This window comes from Stegodyphus dumicola, chromosome 9, assembly GCF_044657685.1.
Source record: "Stegodyphus dumicola isolate Sdum_Otavi_A_Nest chromosome 9, ASM4465768v1".
NCBI lineage: Eukaryota > Metazoa > Arthropoda > Arachnida > Araneae > Eresidae > Stegodyphus > Stegodyphus dumicola.
In genome coordinates, this window is record NC_140776.1 from 156455104 (window position 1) to 156469185 (window position 14082).

At 31.2% G+C, this 14082-nt stretch overlaps 1 protein-coding gene across 6 annotated transcripts in view; it reads right to left on the reverse strand.

Moving 5' to 3' along the window:
- The window catches only part of LOC118189618 (protein vav-like), a 111495-nt gene that overhangs the window by 27621 nt on the left and 69792 nt on the right, over positions 1-14082 (reverse strand). For 5 of the 6 annotated variants that reach the window (XM_085824263.1, XM_035360268.2, XM_035360267.2 and 2 more), the window contains 4 exons: positions 13978-13998; positions 7416-7508; positions 4108-4217; positions 3228-3329 (listed from right to left, as the gene is read on the reverse strand). In XM_085824263.1, coding sequence (XP_085680389.1) covers positions 3228-3329; positions 4108-4217; positions 7416-7508; positions 13978-13998 — 326 coding nt within the window. The remainder of the gene's footprint in view (positions 1-3227; positions 3330-4107; positions 4218-7415; positions 7509-13977; positions 13999-14082) is intronic. The other variant, XM_035360269.2, reaches the window with a different exon arrangement.

Here is a 14082-nt window from a genome sequence, read left to right on the forward strand (position 1 = left end):
GATCACATCACAGAAGATTTTAAAAAGTGGATATATTTAGCTTCGCTAGTCTTTGATTCTAGCACTAATATTTCAGCAATATCACAGTACAGTACAAAGTCCGTAATTCGGATGTCCATTATCTAGAATGATCTATAATCCGGACCTCAAAGACCACAGATCTTTTTTATGCTTTATGCATGCACGTAAAGAATGCACACATTGAAAGAAATGCTTAATAAAGTAAACAAATAAATATTAAGCTTTTTTTTGTAAAATTTGATACCCTTTAGATCATAATTGCTCTTTATTTCATAAATTAGGGTTTCATACTTTTAATTGTATAATTTCTGCATGCCATCTTATTGATGATATATAATCTGGAAAAACCCCTAATCCGGAATCCCTGATGTCCCAACAAGTCCGGATTACAGACTTTGTATTGTATTTTGTTTTCATTAGATATTGTAATGAACATAATTTAATTCACAAAATTATTTTTGCATTTCTTCCTATGAAGAATCAAACGAGAGGCAAATGTTTTCTTCATGCTACTGGCACATTTCTTGAAAAGAATTATATTGATATAAACAAATTAGATTTTATAAGTCAACAAATAGATGGATACAAGATCGGAAAAAAGATTTACTTCCTTAATTAAAGTAATATAAATTAATAATTTTGTTACTATTTCACTGTATCATTCACCAAGAAAACTTTGCTGCATGTGTCTTTATGCCTGAATTAGATGCCATGATGAAAACTGTAAGAAATATAGTGAATTATTTGTTCACAAGATCCAAAGTATATATATATTTTTTAATTTATTGGACAAAATTAATAGTAGCATCTCAATCAGAGTTCAGAGGGTGAAAAAAAAATTATTTTACAGATGGGAAACAAAGTTGTTGCTGAAAAGGAAAAAAAGCACTCACTCTTTTTTAAAAGAAACTAAGTACTAATTATGCAGAAACACACAAGCAAATGCGGCTTAATTTTCTAACCAAAGCTAAACAGGAAATTTCTCATCTAAGCACTTGTAATTTTTGCCAGGATTTTTTAACTTTAATTAAGTTTTATGCTAATGGCAATCAACTAGAGGTTCACGAGAAGTATGTGGCTCATGAGATAACTCATAGTTAACCTATAGCTCACTTTAACAATCCTTTCTTTTAGCCACTTCCCAGTTTTGAATGAATGTTGTTCATGTCTTATCGATGCTTTCATCTTATTCATCAGTACTTACATTTTTTCTGATGATGCAAAATTTGACGCTAAAATGCATGAGTGTCCAAAATTGCAGAAACTGTGGCCGGTAATCAAGCATCTGAATTCTTGTTATCAAGAAGTTATTACACATGAGAGAGATGTGACAGTAAATGAAAACTTGATGCTGTTCAAGGGAAGATTACACTGGAAACAGTATATACCTCTAAAGAGGTCACGATTAAGTATAAAGAGTTTTGTTTTATGTGAATCGAAGTCCGGTTATGTATATCAATTTATTATATACACTGGAAACGATACTCTTTTCGATGATGATTACCAGCATTTCTGCAAGTCCTCTCAAGTAGTGATGACTTATATGCAGCCCCTATTGAATAAAGGGTATTGCCTAATAACAGATAATTATTATACATCACCAGAGCTTGCAGATATTTTTCTCAAAAATCAAACGAATATGTATGGAACACTCAAACTTAACTGAAAAGACGTTCCAAAAGAATTTCAGTCAAAAAAAACTAAAAAAAGGTGAAATCTGTAATCAAAGAGGGAAAGTCTGCATCATCAAATGGATGGATAAAAAAGTTGTATCTCTGTTATCTACTGTACACAACCGTGTGATGATTTACGTGCTGTCTTATAAGGATGAGATCAGACAGAAACCGAAGGTGGTAATGGAGTACAATAATACCATGGGAGGTGTAGATAGAATGGATCAGCATCTCACTGATTACCCAATCACAAAAATGAGAGGAAAGAAATATTACAAAAAAATATTCCTCCACTGGCAAAAATAATAATTTTGGAAGTGATTTCTTCCACTGATAAAAAATTGAGACCAACAAGGCAATGTTTTGTGTGTTGCTCGAAAATAAACGACTTTGGAAAATGGGAGAGAAAAGAAATGCGATATTTTTGTCCTGATTGCGATGTTGGACTATGCTTGTTTCCCTGTTTTAAAATTTATCATACAAAAACTGAATTTTAAAAGGAAAATTAATGTAATAACAATAAATAATTTTAAACTCTGACATCTATTTTTGTAAAGTGTTCTTTCCAGTTCGCTTACTTGTTCGAAAAAAGCCAACTTTCAGGGAAAATGTGCTTTTTATGATGAAAATAAAAATTAGCATAAATCAATAAATTCAACACTTGTAATAGTTCTGACTGCTGATTTGGGAGAAACTGTTAAGTGGTTAATTGACCACAGATTTTTCAACAAGCATACACTTTCATATGCTTTTCTAACAATGTGCAATGCATAAATGCAGATAGTACATACAAACTTATAATTTTGTGAATGCGTCTACATGACTTGGTGGCTGTATTTCCAGTGAACACCCCAGTTGTTCTTATGAACCTGTACACATTAATATTATTAACTTGTAAATATCTCAAAATTTTAATATTCATTAATTTATGTTGCAACAAAATTTAATGCTTTCATTACCTCATATCACATTACAATTCAATGACATTAACATTTTACTAAAATGTCTATTCAGATGGACACACTGTATTTGTTAAACCTAAAGTCTTACATCTAGTCTTGCTAGTGTTCTTTCTATCTCCAAAACAATTTACAAAGATAATTTCAAATAAATATAAGAATTAAAACAGTTTTAATCATCATACAACATGTTCCAAAATATTGAATAAAGAATTTATATTTTGCACAATACCAGTGTAGGCTTTAAACTGGACTCCACATGTGCAAGCATGGTGATGTGCATTATCTTGAGAAAATATAACTCCTTAGTAATACCATTCATCACTATGCCTTTCTTTCATAGTTCTGCTGAAAGCAATCTAAGTGATGAATACACTACTTATTGATATTAAAGGTATAATTTGATGACAAGAGCTCACCAAGCATCAATCTAGGACAATCCATTAAAAATTCAGCACTGCTTTCTTCCCTACAGAGATGCCTTTTATAACAGACAGCGATGCTTCTTCCTACAGAGATGCTTGAACTTCTCTATAAAAAATGCACAAAGAAAAAAAAAAAACTTTTATCTTACCTCAACAGCTTTTCACATTCTGTACATGTTGTTGGCTTCTCAAAAGAATGCATTTGAAATATGTGGTCTGTGGACCTTAAAGCTGCAGGCATAACATTGTCCCTTTAAATGGGGGGAAAAAATGGTGATATTTCAAAAAATCAGAAATCTAGAATCATGAGCAAAACTCAATTTAATAATTAGAATTTTTTAAATAAATAAAGCAGTGTTTCATGAAAGAAAAGCAATGGCCAATCCTTAATAATGTTTTCATTTATTATTAAAGTTGTAATCTTATTAAAAAATTATCTATTTATCCCTGCTTTTTAAGAAAAGCTGTAAGGTTATTCTTTCATGGCAACAAGTCTAAAAATCTGTCTTTAATTTATATTGAACTCTGTTATAAAAATGCTAATTTTAGTACACATATATAAATAAAAAATACATCTTCTATGACCACTGAGAGCAGTACAACTCTGTTACTACTAAGAGCAACCTATAAGCAGAATTTCACTTTGAATTTCTTCTACAGAAACTAATTCTTAAAAAAAAAAAAAAAAAAAAAAAAATGGGTTGAATAACATATAGATTAAAAAGAAATCATATTAGCACATTTTAAAACTTATTTATATTATATGCATCTATATTACATTCTCCACCAGATTTTTTAAAAAGATTATGTGCATCAATAAGTAAAAGAAAGCTTCAAATGCATAAAAAATGTTCTAAGAAACTATGCATAATCAAACTTCATTAAAAACATAATAGTAAATTTTACAAAAAAGGCCATTAAATATTTAAAAAAAACATACAGGTTAAACAATACATGTTACATGATCATAACTTATTCTTAATTATCTAGTCATGCACCTCAATAATGTATTAAAAATTGTACACATACAGTGCTTTTTCAATAGCCTCAATCCACTTTCGTTTCATTTCTTCAGTTTTTGCATACATGGTGAGAGCAGTTTTGTTCTGTTTGTGAGCAAGTAACCAATAGAAGCTCCACTGAAAATAACATAGTAGTAACATATACATATGTTGCACTTAATCACAATTCAATCACTTAGCCATTTTATAATACTTTAACAACAAATTACTTTAAAAATATTCATTTCATGATGACTGCACTGTATTCTGCTTGCATGATCATAGACAAATATTTCTAATAAAATAATAAAAAATAAATTTTAATGATTCACACAAATAAAATACTAGTATTCACTTATGCAATTTAATTTGGTCTTAAATATTACTTAAAAGTTCTTTTAGATTAATTTTTTGAAATATATATTTTTTCATTGTTTTATATACATGCACTTAATTTACATACGCTGTCAGAATTTAAATGATACTGTACATTAGTTCGCAGCAATAATTAATTTTATTTTTGCAATTAAAACTTCTAAATTATATTTTAAATTTATATTAGCTTTATAAGAATAGAATATTTGTTATATATATATATACATATATATGTATGATATATACGTAGGTTGGGGCAAAAGTCATGGCAACTATTTTTTTTCTTGAAGATACCAGTCCGGTTGGAAAATGTGACATATACAGACGAAAGGACAAGGTCTTAACTACATGTGTGGACAATAAATAGCACTGAAATATCGTAACACACAAATTTATTATGGTAGTGTACAGGGCAATATAGCCTTCGCCGTGCAAAATGACATGACAAACCTGGGCCTAAAGACTTTCAATGCTACTGTCACCAGATGCTGCCAACGATGTGGGAGGCGTTGAATACCATCAGCCTCAGCATTTGCAGCACAATATGTGAATGGAGTCATCTGTTGGCGCACAGCATTAGCGATGAATGTCCTCTCGTGTTGCAAACTGCCTACCACATATTGGTTCCTTAATCTTGGGAATGAGATCAAAGTCACAGGACAAAAGGTCAAGAGAGTACAGTAGGTGCTCCAATTCTTCCCATCCCCAACGTCGGAGTAGCTGGCGTACACACTCTGCATTATGTGGTCTTGCATTGTCGTGCAGAATTATTGCACTGTCCACAAGAACCGGATGTTTATCCCGAATGCCACGTCTTACCTGTCGCACCAGGAAGTCCACTGTGCGGTCACTGTTCTGCCATGAGGAACAAAATGGCGAACAATGACACCCTTGACGTGATATGCGACAATCACCATCAATTTGACTGGGGAAGGATTCTGACGCTAGCTCATTATGCAATATCCTGTGGACAGTGCGTTTCTCGATGCCACTTGCCTTCTCTAACTCCAGTAATGTCCATCGTCAGTCTTCATCCATGAGCTGCTCGATGACGGCACATGCCAAGTCGGTCCGCACACTCACCGGTCGTCCTGAATGTTGCTCATCACTGGTTGACAAACGTTCTTGCTGAAACTTTCCTACCCACCGTGCTACTGTACGATATGGTACGGCATTATTCCCAAGGGCTTCTACTAATTCACTGTGACATTCCATCGCATTTCTCCCTTGGAGAACGACTATTTTGATGTAAGCAAGCTGCTCAACACGGATTACTTCCATCTCGCACGAAATTTTTAGAATTTCAGAAATACTGAACAAAATTAAAGGATGGCAAAATCTATAGAACTTAGAGTGGCACTGGTAGCAGAATTTAGGTCCAGCAGAGACTGCACTGAGCTGAAAAATGTTAGCAAAGAGCCTGGATAAGCCTTTGGTATTCATCAAATTTTATTCACTTGGGACTCAGATAAGCATTAGCATGTGTGGGAAATAGGCATGAGTATAATAAATAACTAGACTAATATAATCAGGCTTAACTTTCTTAGCATAAGATGGAAGCAAAATTTAGTGTAACAACATGCCTTTAGTTGCCAATCTCATGATACATCACCAATACTGAATAGCAAGAGCCAGCCAAGCTTTATGATAATAACTGCAAATTTGAAGATTTTCAGATGCAGCAAACTAAAAGCGAAAATTTTCAGTTAATGGAATGTGGAGAAGTGGTAATAAATGAAGATGATATAACAGAATTTTTTCATTGCAATGACAATGCCCATATCAACTAATGGATAGCGAAAAAAATAGTATGATTCTAAATCCAGAAAATGTCACATAATACTGAAGAAAGAGATAGAGAAATTGTTGAGGGTGCTTAATTTTGATCGACAATTTAGTGAAAATTCTGGACATTGCCATTACATGACTTGACAATGGAACTTTGTAACGGAACAAGAAATTATAGAGAATTAAAAAAAAAAAAAAAAAAATTCCTCCCAGTATGAAGATATTACTTAAAAAATATTCAACTTCAAAATGTGATTCCACTACAGTAACACATTAAACAGTGTGGTTAAGTTAAACTGATGATTGACGACTTCTGATTTGGAGAGAACATGGCACCCAATGCAATTCTATGCATGTCAAAGAGAGATAACAGTTTGCTGGAGAGGGTGTTTGAGTGAGGAAATGCTTGGGTGGACGTACTGTTCTGTATGCCATTCGAAATCGGCCTGATTGTTCAAAGGTATAGGGTTGAAATTTTTAGACCCTTGATCATACCTTACATTACCGCTACCAATGCTTCAATTCTTCTGATGCATGATAGTAACTAACCTCATCCTGCATGTGTTATGAACCAGATGCTTGAGAAACAATAGACTGTATAGAGTGTCTGGCATGGTCCTCAAATTTGAAGCCGACAGTACATGCTGGGTCACATTAGGTAGAATGTTGCTGCTAAACCATAACCTCTACTAACAGACTTTGAAATAGCAAAATGACTTTTTTGAAGAGTAAGGAAGAATCCCTCAAAATCTCACTGAACAGCTCATTAACTCAATGGCTCACAGATGTAAAGCCATTCTGCACATTTGAGGGAGCTACAGGTTTTCTCAGAAAGTTGACAAAATTCAATAAAACCTATTTTTCAATTCCAAAAATATGGATAGTAAAGACTCTTTATGGCAGCAGGCCAGTTTCTAGTAAAATGATCTTTCACTACATTAAACACAGATTTTTCACCTGTTGAGTTCTGTATCTCCGTCCCTTTCAAAAATATATTTTCATGTTGAGCCATATTTTTGCCAGCGGTTGTCTGTTCTCACTAAACCATTTGCACCATATATTTTATTGAGTATTTTTTCACTTTAGAATGAGATATAACCATATTTCCTAAAATCAGTATTCAACATGTACTAATTTTAAGACGTACAAAAAGTAATTTGTAAAAATAAATACTTTATCTCTATTCCCTGCTTTAGGAGTATTTGCCACATCTTCTACTTTATAATCCAGCAGAACTAAAGCTTCTTTGTAACTGTACTGTTCACCCTATAATAAAGCACAAGAATACAATAAAGCAAAACTTAGAAACACAAATGTATAATTATCAAAGCACTAAAAAGTTATATGCAAATTTATATTAATGTTTATTATGCTTCAATGATTTACTTCAATGTTTTTCATAGTAATTTTGAAATTATGTAACTGGTCTTTTTCAAATTTTCTCTATAACACAGACTTAGCATGTTATTAGTAATCTATAAAAAGAATTCGCATGTAACATGTCAAAATCTGTATCATTTCAGAACCATGGAAATTCAAGTGGTTAATACACGTGGAAATTCAGAGCTAGAATACATTCAAATTCATCATGGAAATTTAAAATATGGATGTTAGATCAAAAATGCAATTTATTTTATATTTCTATACTACACACTGTGTCTGGATACTGTTTAGCATATAATGCATTATTTCCCCCTAAAAGATGAGAATAAAGATATATGTTCTAAATCAAACTGCTTGATTGGGGTCATCTCTTATAGGAAATTGATAATTCTATCCTAAATGTCAACAACTATACTACTTTCTTATCAAAATTACACATAGGATCAAAAGAAATGTAGAATTTTACATTCTTCCATAGAAACTAAAGAACTAATAATAAAATTAATTAATCTTATTTACATATAAACTAATCAATCTTATTATTAAAATTCAGTTCATATACCACATCTTTAAACTTCACTTTAATAAAAAACTGCTTTTCTTAAAAAATTTTTTTTTCTTTGCTTAAAAAAAATCAACTTCATCCAAAGTTCACTACTAAAATGTTAAAAGAACTGAATAATACATAAAGAAGACTTGTTTAAATTAATTAAATATGGAAAATAATACACTGTTGGGAAATTTTTTTAATGGCCATCCTTTAATTTGCAATACCCACCATAATTATTAATATTATTACACTTTCTCCTTAAGATAAAAATTAAACCTAAGAAAATTAAAGTTTTGTGATTCATTACTTAGTTTAAATAAAATATTCCGAGGAAATTTCATTCAAGAACAGATATTAAATGCTAAATTTAAATTATCTTTAAAAAAATTATATATAGCATCAGAAGATATTTATTATTATAAATAAATAAATAAAAACACATTTTAAAAAGTTCAGAAAATAACTACATATAAATTATGATGTTATCATTATCATTTAAAGAAATCAAGCCCATGAACTACACAAAATTGTTACCCCCCTCCCCCCAAAAAACTTTTTATTTAACCTAACAATAAGCTCAATCATTCATACTATGGAGGGAAAGTTTAACAGGTGGAAATGGTGCTACAGCTAACAAAAATTTCCATGTAGCAATAAAGTTATCAGAATATCTCTTAGTTTTTTTTTTTTTTTTTTTTTTTTTTTTTTAACTTGCAGTAAAATGGAGAATGTATGAAAACCAGGACACTGCAATCGCTTAATAAATCACAAGACATGTTCTGCATGAAAGAATCTATCTCAATCTTCTCTTAAAAAAAATTACTGCATGTGAAATTTATGAATGAATGCATCTGGCCTTTAGAAATTAGAAAAATTAAAATAAATACCAAGTTTTTTTAAAAACGAAATGTTGCAGAAGTTTAAAAAAAAAAAAAAAAAAAAAAAGGCTTACGTTACAAGAAAAATGCTTAAAATTTATCCAGAGAAATCCTCTGCTGTCATCTGTCAAGTTTTAATAGGATATCTCATATGCAAGCCCTCAAATAGCCTTTTTAATGAAAAAGAGGTTGAAAACCATAAGCAAAAATGCTGTATTAAAATGCAATATATTTTTTAAAAATAAATAAATAAATAAAAAATCGTGTACTTTTCAAAGAGGATCAATTCACAAAGTTAAAATAATCCACAACACGGCACTTTATGAGAAATCAACAATAGATTTCTCATAAACAGCCAAAGAGTAGGCCTGAACTTTTACCTGAACTTCTTGAGATCTAAAGTGTGACATCCACTTAAAGAGAAAGCTTTCAATAAAAGACATACCTAAATGAAATTCTTCTGATAAAGTATTCTTCAAGCAACATCTAAAATTCTATGGAAGATAATATGTAAATCAACTGACTAGTAGATAGAGTGTTTTTGTCTTTGTGTCCAGAAACAAGACAATTACAGTTACACAGAATAAATTATGTAAAATAATAAACATTTTTCAGATAGACTGTAAACATATATGCATATTTATGTTGTGGTTCTTTGTACAATCAACATGGTTAATAATACTTTTACGTTTTTGCGTGCGCGTTTTATGCATAACGGACGGTATAAGCTAAAATTATCTAATTATCTATTTCAGTTAATGTTGATGATTGCATTGTTCCTTAATTTTCGAATTGGACCCGGCTTATTATTTTTTGCAGACTGTAAGAGCAATACTATAAAAGTAAACTTGAACTTTCGATTATGTCAAATAGAATTTCCGATTCTGGAGCTCCCAAAGGATCGTACAAAACGAAAGTATGTTTCGATGTCCATCAAACAAAAAGTGGAATTGCTGCAAAAAATGGATAAAGGCCTGAAGAATGTGACAGAGAGGTTAGTGAAAATGAAAAAATTTCGATTAACAAGTTAGTCGGTATTCTCGGCACAGCAATTAACGGGACTTGAACAGAGGAACTTTGTAACTGAACAAAAAATTATGTCTGTTTATAGAATTAAAGAGAAAGTATTATCACATAAAACGAAGCAACTTAAACAACTTACATTAAAAGAAATGTTTAATAAAGTAAACAAATAAATATTAACCTTTTTTTTTTTTTTTTTGTAAATTTTGATACCTTTTAGATCATAATTGTTCTTTATTTATAAATTACGGTTTCATATTTTTAATTTTAGAATTTCTGCATGCCATCTTATGCGATTTAAACTGATGATCTATAATACGGAAAAATCGATAATCCGGAATCGCCGAAGTCCCGACGAGTCCGGATTAACGACTTTTGACTGTATATTATTTTAAGTTGTGAAGAAGCCTGTTGTCAAAGAGATATGTTGACTCAAAAAATGCTTTCACTAAGTATTTTTGTATTGAATAGAATCCATTAGTTCAAATACTTCATCAATTTTAATTTCTGCACTTTGAGTGTTATATCATTATAATAAGTAATAATATCTAATTCAGCCTCCAACTTGCTAAAACATTATTTTTCCATTGACAATATCACTTCTGTTGGCTAATTCCAAGAAAGGATTTTTCGTGAACAATAAAATAGGTTCCATACAAAACATATCTTGCAGTCTTCTTTTAAATTCTTAGCTAAGTAATAGAAGTTTTTCAACATGCTTAGATGGGTCATACTCCAGAATAAATTCCAGGTCTAGAATGAGGGCATATGATGGAAAACACCGATAGTCTTTCTCCAATAAGTTGTTCTTCCACATATAAGTTTTAGCTAGAAAAGCAGATATTGAGCTCATCATTTTTTATATGTGTTTTCCTTTTCCTTGTAACATGATATGAACTTTTTAGGTCATTGGCTTCGCAGTGATGTCAGTTAAAAATGCCATGTCAGCAAACTACTAAATGTCATCCAATTTCTGGTCACCATTACCGTTGGGTATGAGGAAATTTTTAATCTCCAATAGCATTTGAACTAATTTTGTTAAAACTTTTCCTCAACCCAATCATCTTACTTCTGCATGGTAAACTGTACAACCTTACTTGAAGCAAAGTTTCAAAGATTTCATGATTTAAAGGCTGCCTCTGGATAAAATTTACAATGCACTGAATAACAATCATTACATAAGAGCCTGAATTTTTCAGGTGCCAGATTTTCTTGATGAATAACACAGTGATATGAATTAAATTTGGAAATTCTATCATCTTGCTTACAGAGCCCAATAAACCTAGTATTATTCCAGATCATAGCCACCGCACCCATGGGTGTGATTGTAGCGAGTTTTTTTATTGGTACATTCTTCTTCCAATAATACAGTTTTTAACTGCATCACATATGCAGCATATATCTTGCCTTCAAATGTGTTTTGCCAAAGTCAACAATGCTTCTTTCACAGAGAGTTCAGGTAATACTACTGACGTGAACATCAGAAGATGAGGTGTGCCAGTAACATCACTGTATTCATCAACCTGCAGGAGAAAATATGCATATTTTTCCAAAGCAGATCTTATTTGTATGTAGTTATCATTCACCATATTGTCCACTCATTGTGCCACCATTTATGACAGAGGCACATGTTTTATAAATGAGATTATTTTTGTTTTTGAATTTGTGAAATAAAGACATCATCAGCACAGCACAGTTTCATTTACAATGGCCCTGTCTAAATATGCCTTTTTATATGATGCAAGAATGTAACTCACTTTGAAAGGTTATTGTTTCATTTTTTAGGGTACAAAGATTCCTTTGTTGAGCTTTTACAGAAAATTTCAATGATTGAACTTTATGCCTATGTAAAGCAGACCCTCAGTAGACCACTAAAAGCCTTATGAATGGTTCTTTGATGACATTCAACATTCAGTTGCTTTGGTAAGGCTACTGAAGTACTGCATAATAAACAAACTGCTTTTTTGCCAAGGTTTGTAAATAACGGCTCTTCCTTCCATTCATTAATGAAGTGGCAGTAAGTTTTCTTCTCTTCGATATTTCTTGCACATCACTGATATCGACAAGCATACCAAAAAATATACAAAATAATTAGTATTAATTACTTTAAAACTTGTCAGAAACAGCACAGTTTGGTAGCTGTTACCATGCTTTTATCAACTTATTTCAAACTGAACTACACAACCAACTTTGAGATGAAAAAGGAAAAAAAAAAAAAAGAAAGAAAGAAAGAAAAACACTTTCAGATATACAGCATTATTAAATTCTTCAAATCCTGACTATCTGACCTGTACTGTAGGTGTTAAGGCAACAAGAATTAGGGTAATATTCATAAATTTGCAGAGATGCCAGTGATAAGATAACACAATAAAAATGAGAAGAAGGAAGTCAAGCTACTGGAACTCTCTATTGATGAAAAATAAAAACAACTCTGAAATATTTTCCTTAAAAGCTGAGGGTAAAGCAGGATTGGAATTGGGATCGTTAACTAGAACTGAAAGATTTTCATACATGTGAAACAGAAATGAGAAAATCTAATTTGCCAACGGAAGATGTGTTTTAAATAATTTTGGCTGCAGAAAAATGGAAAATGGGTTTTCTGACCAACAGTTTGGGGCAACAAGAGATTTGTGTGTTTCTTTTTCCCAAATGCATGGGAGGTCTCCTTCCATCTGTCCACACTGTTGGATTAAAATTTTTCTGTAACAGTTTCACTAATTTTTCCCTCTTAATGCTTTAAGTTTAATTTAGAGTTCCTTTTTTGCATCAGATTGATTTGCACTTTTCCTTATTTGAATTCATCGGTAGACTTTCTCTTTAACTTTGACTAGTCATTTGTTATGTTATTTTAATTCAAATATATTTAATCTGACTTAAACAAGCATTAAAGAAACTCAGGTATCAGTAACTTTGAAAAAAAATTCTATTATTTCCTTAAGAGGTGGTAGGCAGGACTAGGGTTTGTTTTCTGTTTTGATACAATGAGGTAAAATGCATGCATCACTGAATTCATCAATGAGTAGACATGTGTGAATACAAACCAGATAGCTGTTTATTAACAAGATTGATGAAACCCCTAAGTTACCTTCATTCAGTATACCATATTTCCCTCTTACCTTTTTAAAGACAAGTTTTAAAAATTTATAAAATATTTGCATAATTCTCTTCCTCTATTGTACATAGCTTTTCCTTTGAGGGATAGTTTATGGTAAATTGTACACCCTTGATTATTTTTATTTTTATTCACAGTATTCAATTTATATTTGCATTTTTGTATTAGCATTTCATCCATTTTATGTTCCCTTGTTTTTATTACTTAAAACATACTTCGTGTGAATTTTTCTTTAAGCTACCCCCAAATGTGGCAGGTGTTCTCACACTTAAGAAATATTTTAAATATGATTTCACCTTACTTCCATTATTTAAATATTATCTCATTGTAGCCCTATCTATCTACTGCTGATGTGTCTGATCTTCTGAAATCCTGATCTTTTTTCGCCTTGTTTCTTTTTCATTCTTCCACTGTCCCTTGTGGAAACTGCAGTCAAGGTGGTTTTATGTGAGGTTCCCCTCAGGCTTTATGAGGTAAATGAGACAGACACATTTTGTTACACAATACGTTCATAATGTAATATTACTAAGTATTCTTATTGGCATATAGGTTTCTTTAAAAAATTAATATTTGATGGTTTCCAGCAGTTTATACATTACTACTTTTTATTTGTTAGGTTTTTAATATAAGTGCATTCCTTGAAAAAGGAAATAATTAAATTTTAAAAAAAAAAAAATTTTAATTACTTTTACAATTTTTTCTTTTTCATTTTGGACAATATAATTAGTTCAAAAGGGGAAGGAAGTATGCAAGGAAATACAATATTTATAACTATTGCTAAATCCTTACCCAAAGAATTTTATCCATTATCTAAAGCAGCATGAAAAACAAATATATACATCTATAAAATAAACCCTGCACACAAAACTTAAGAGTTCAAACTATTACAAATTA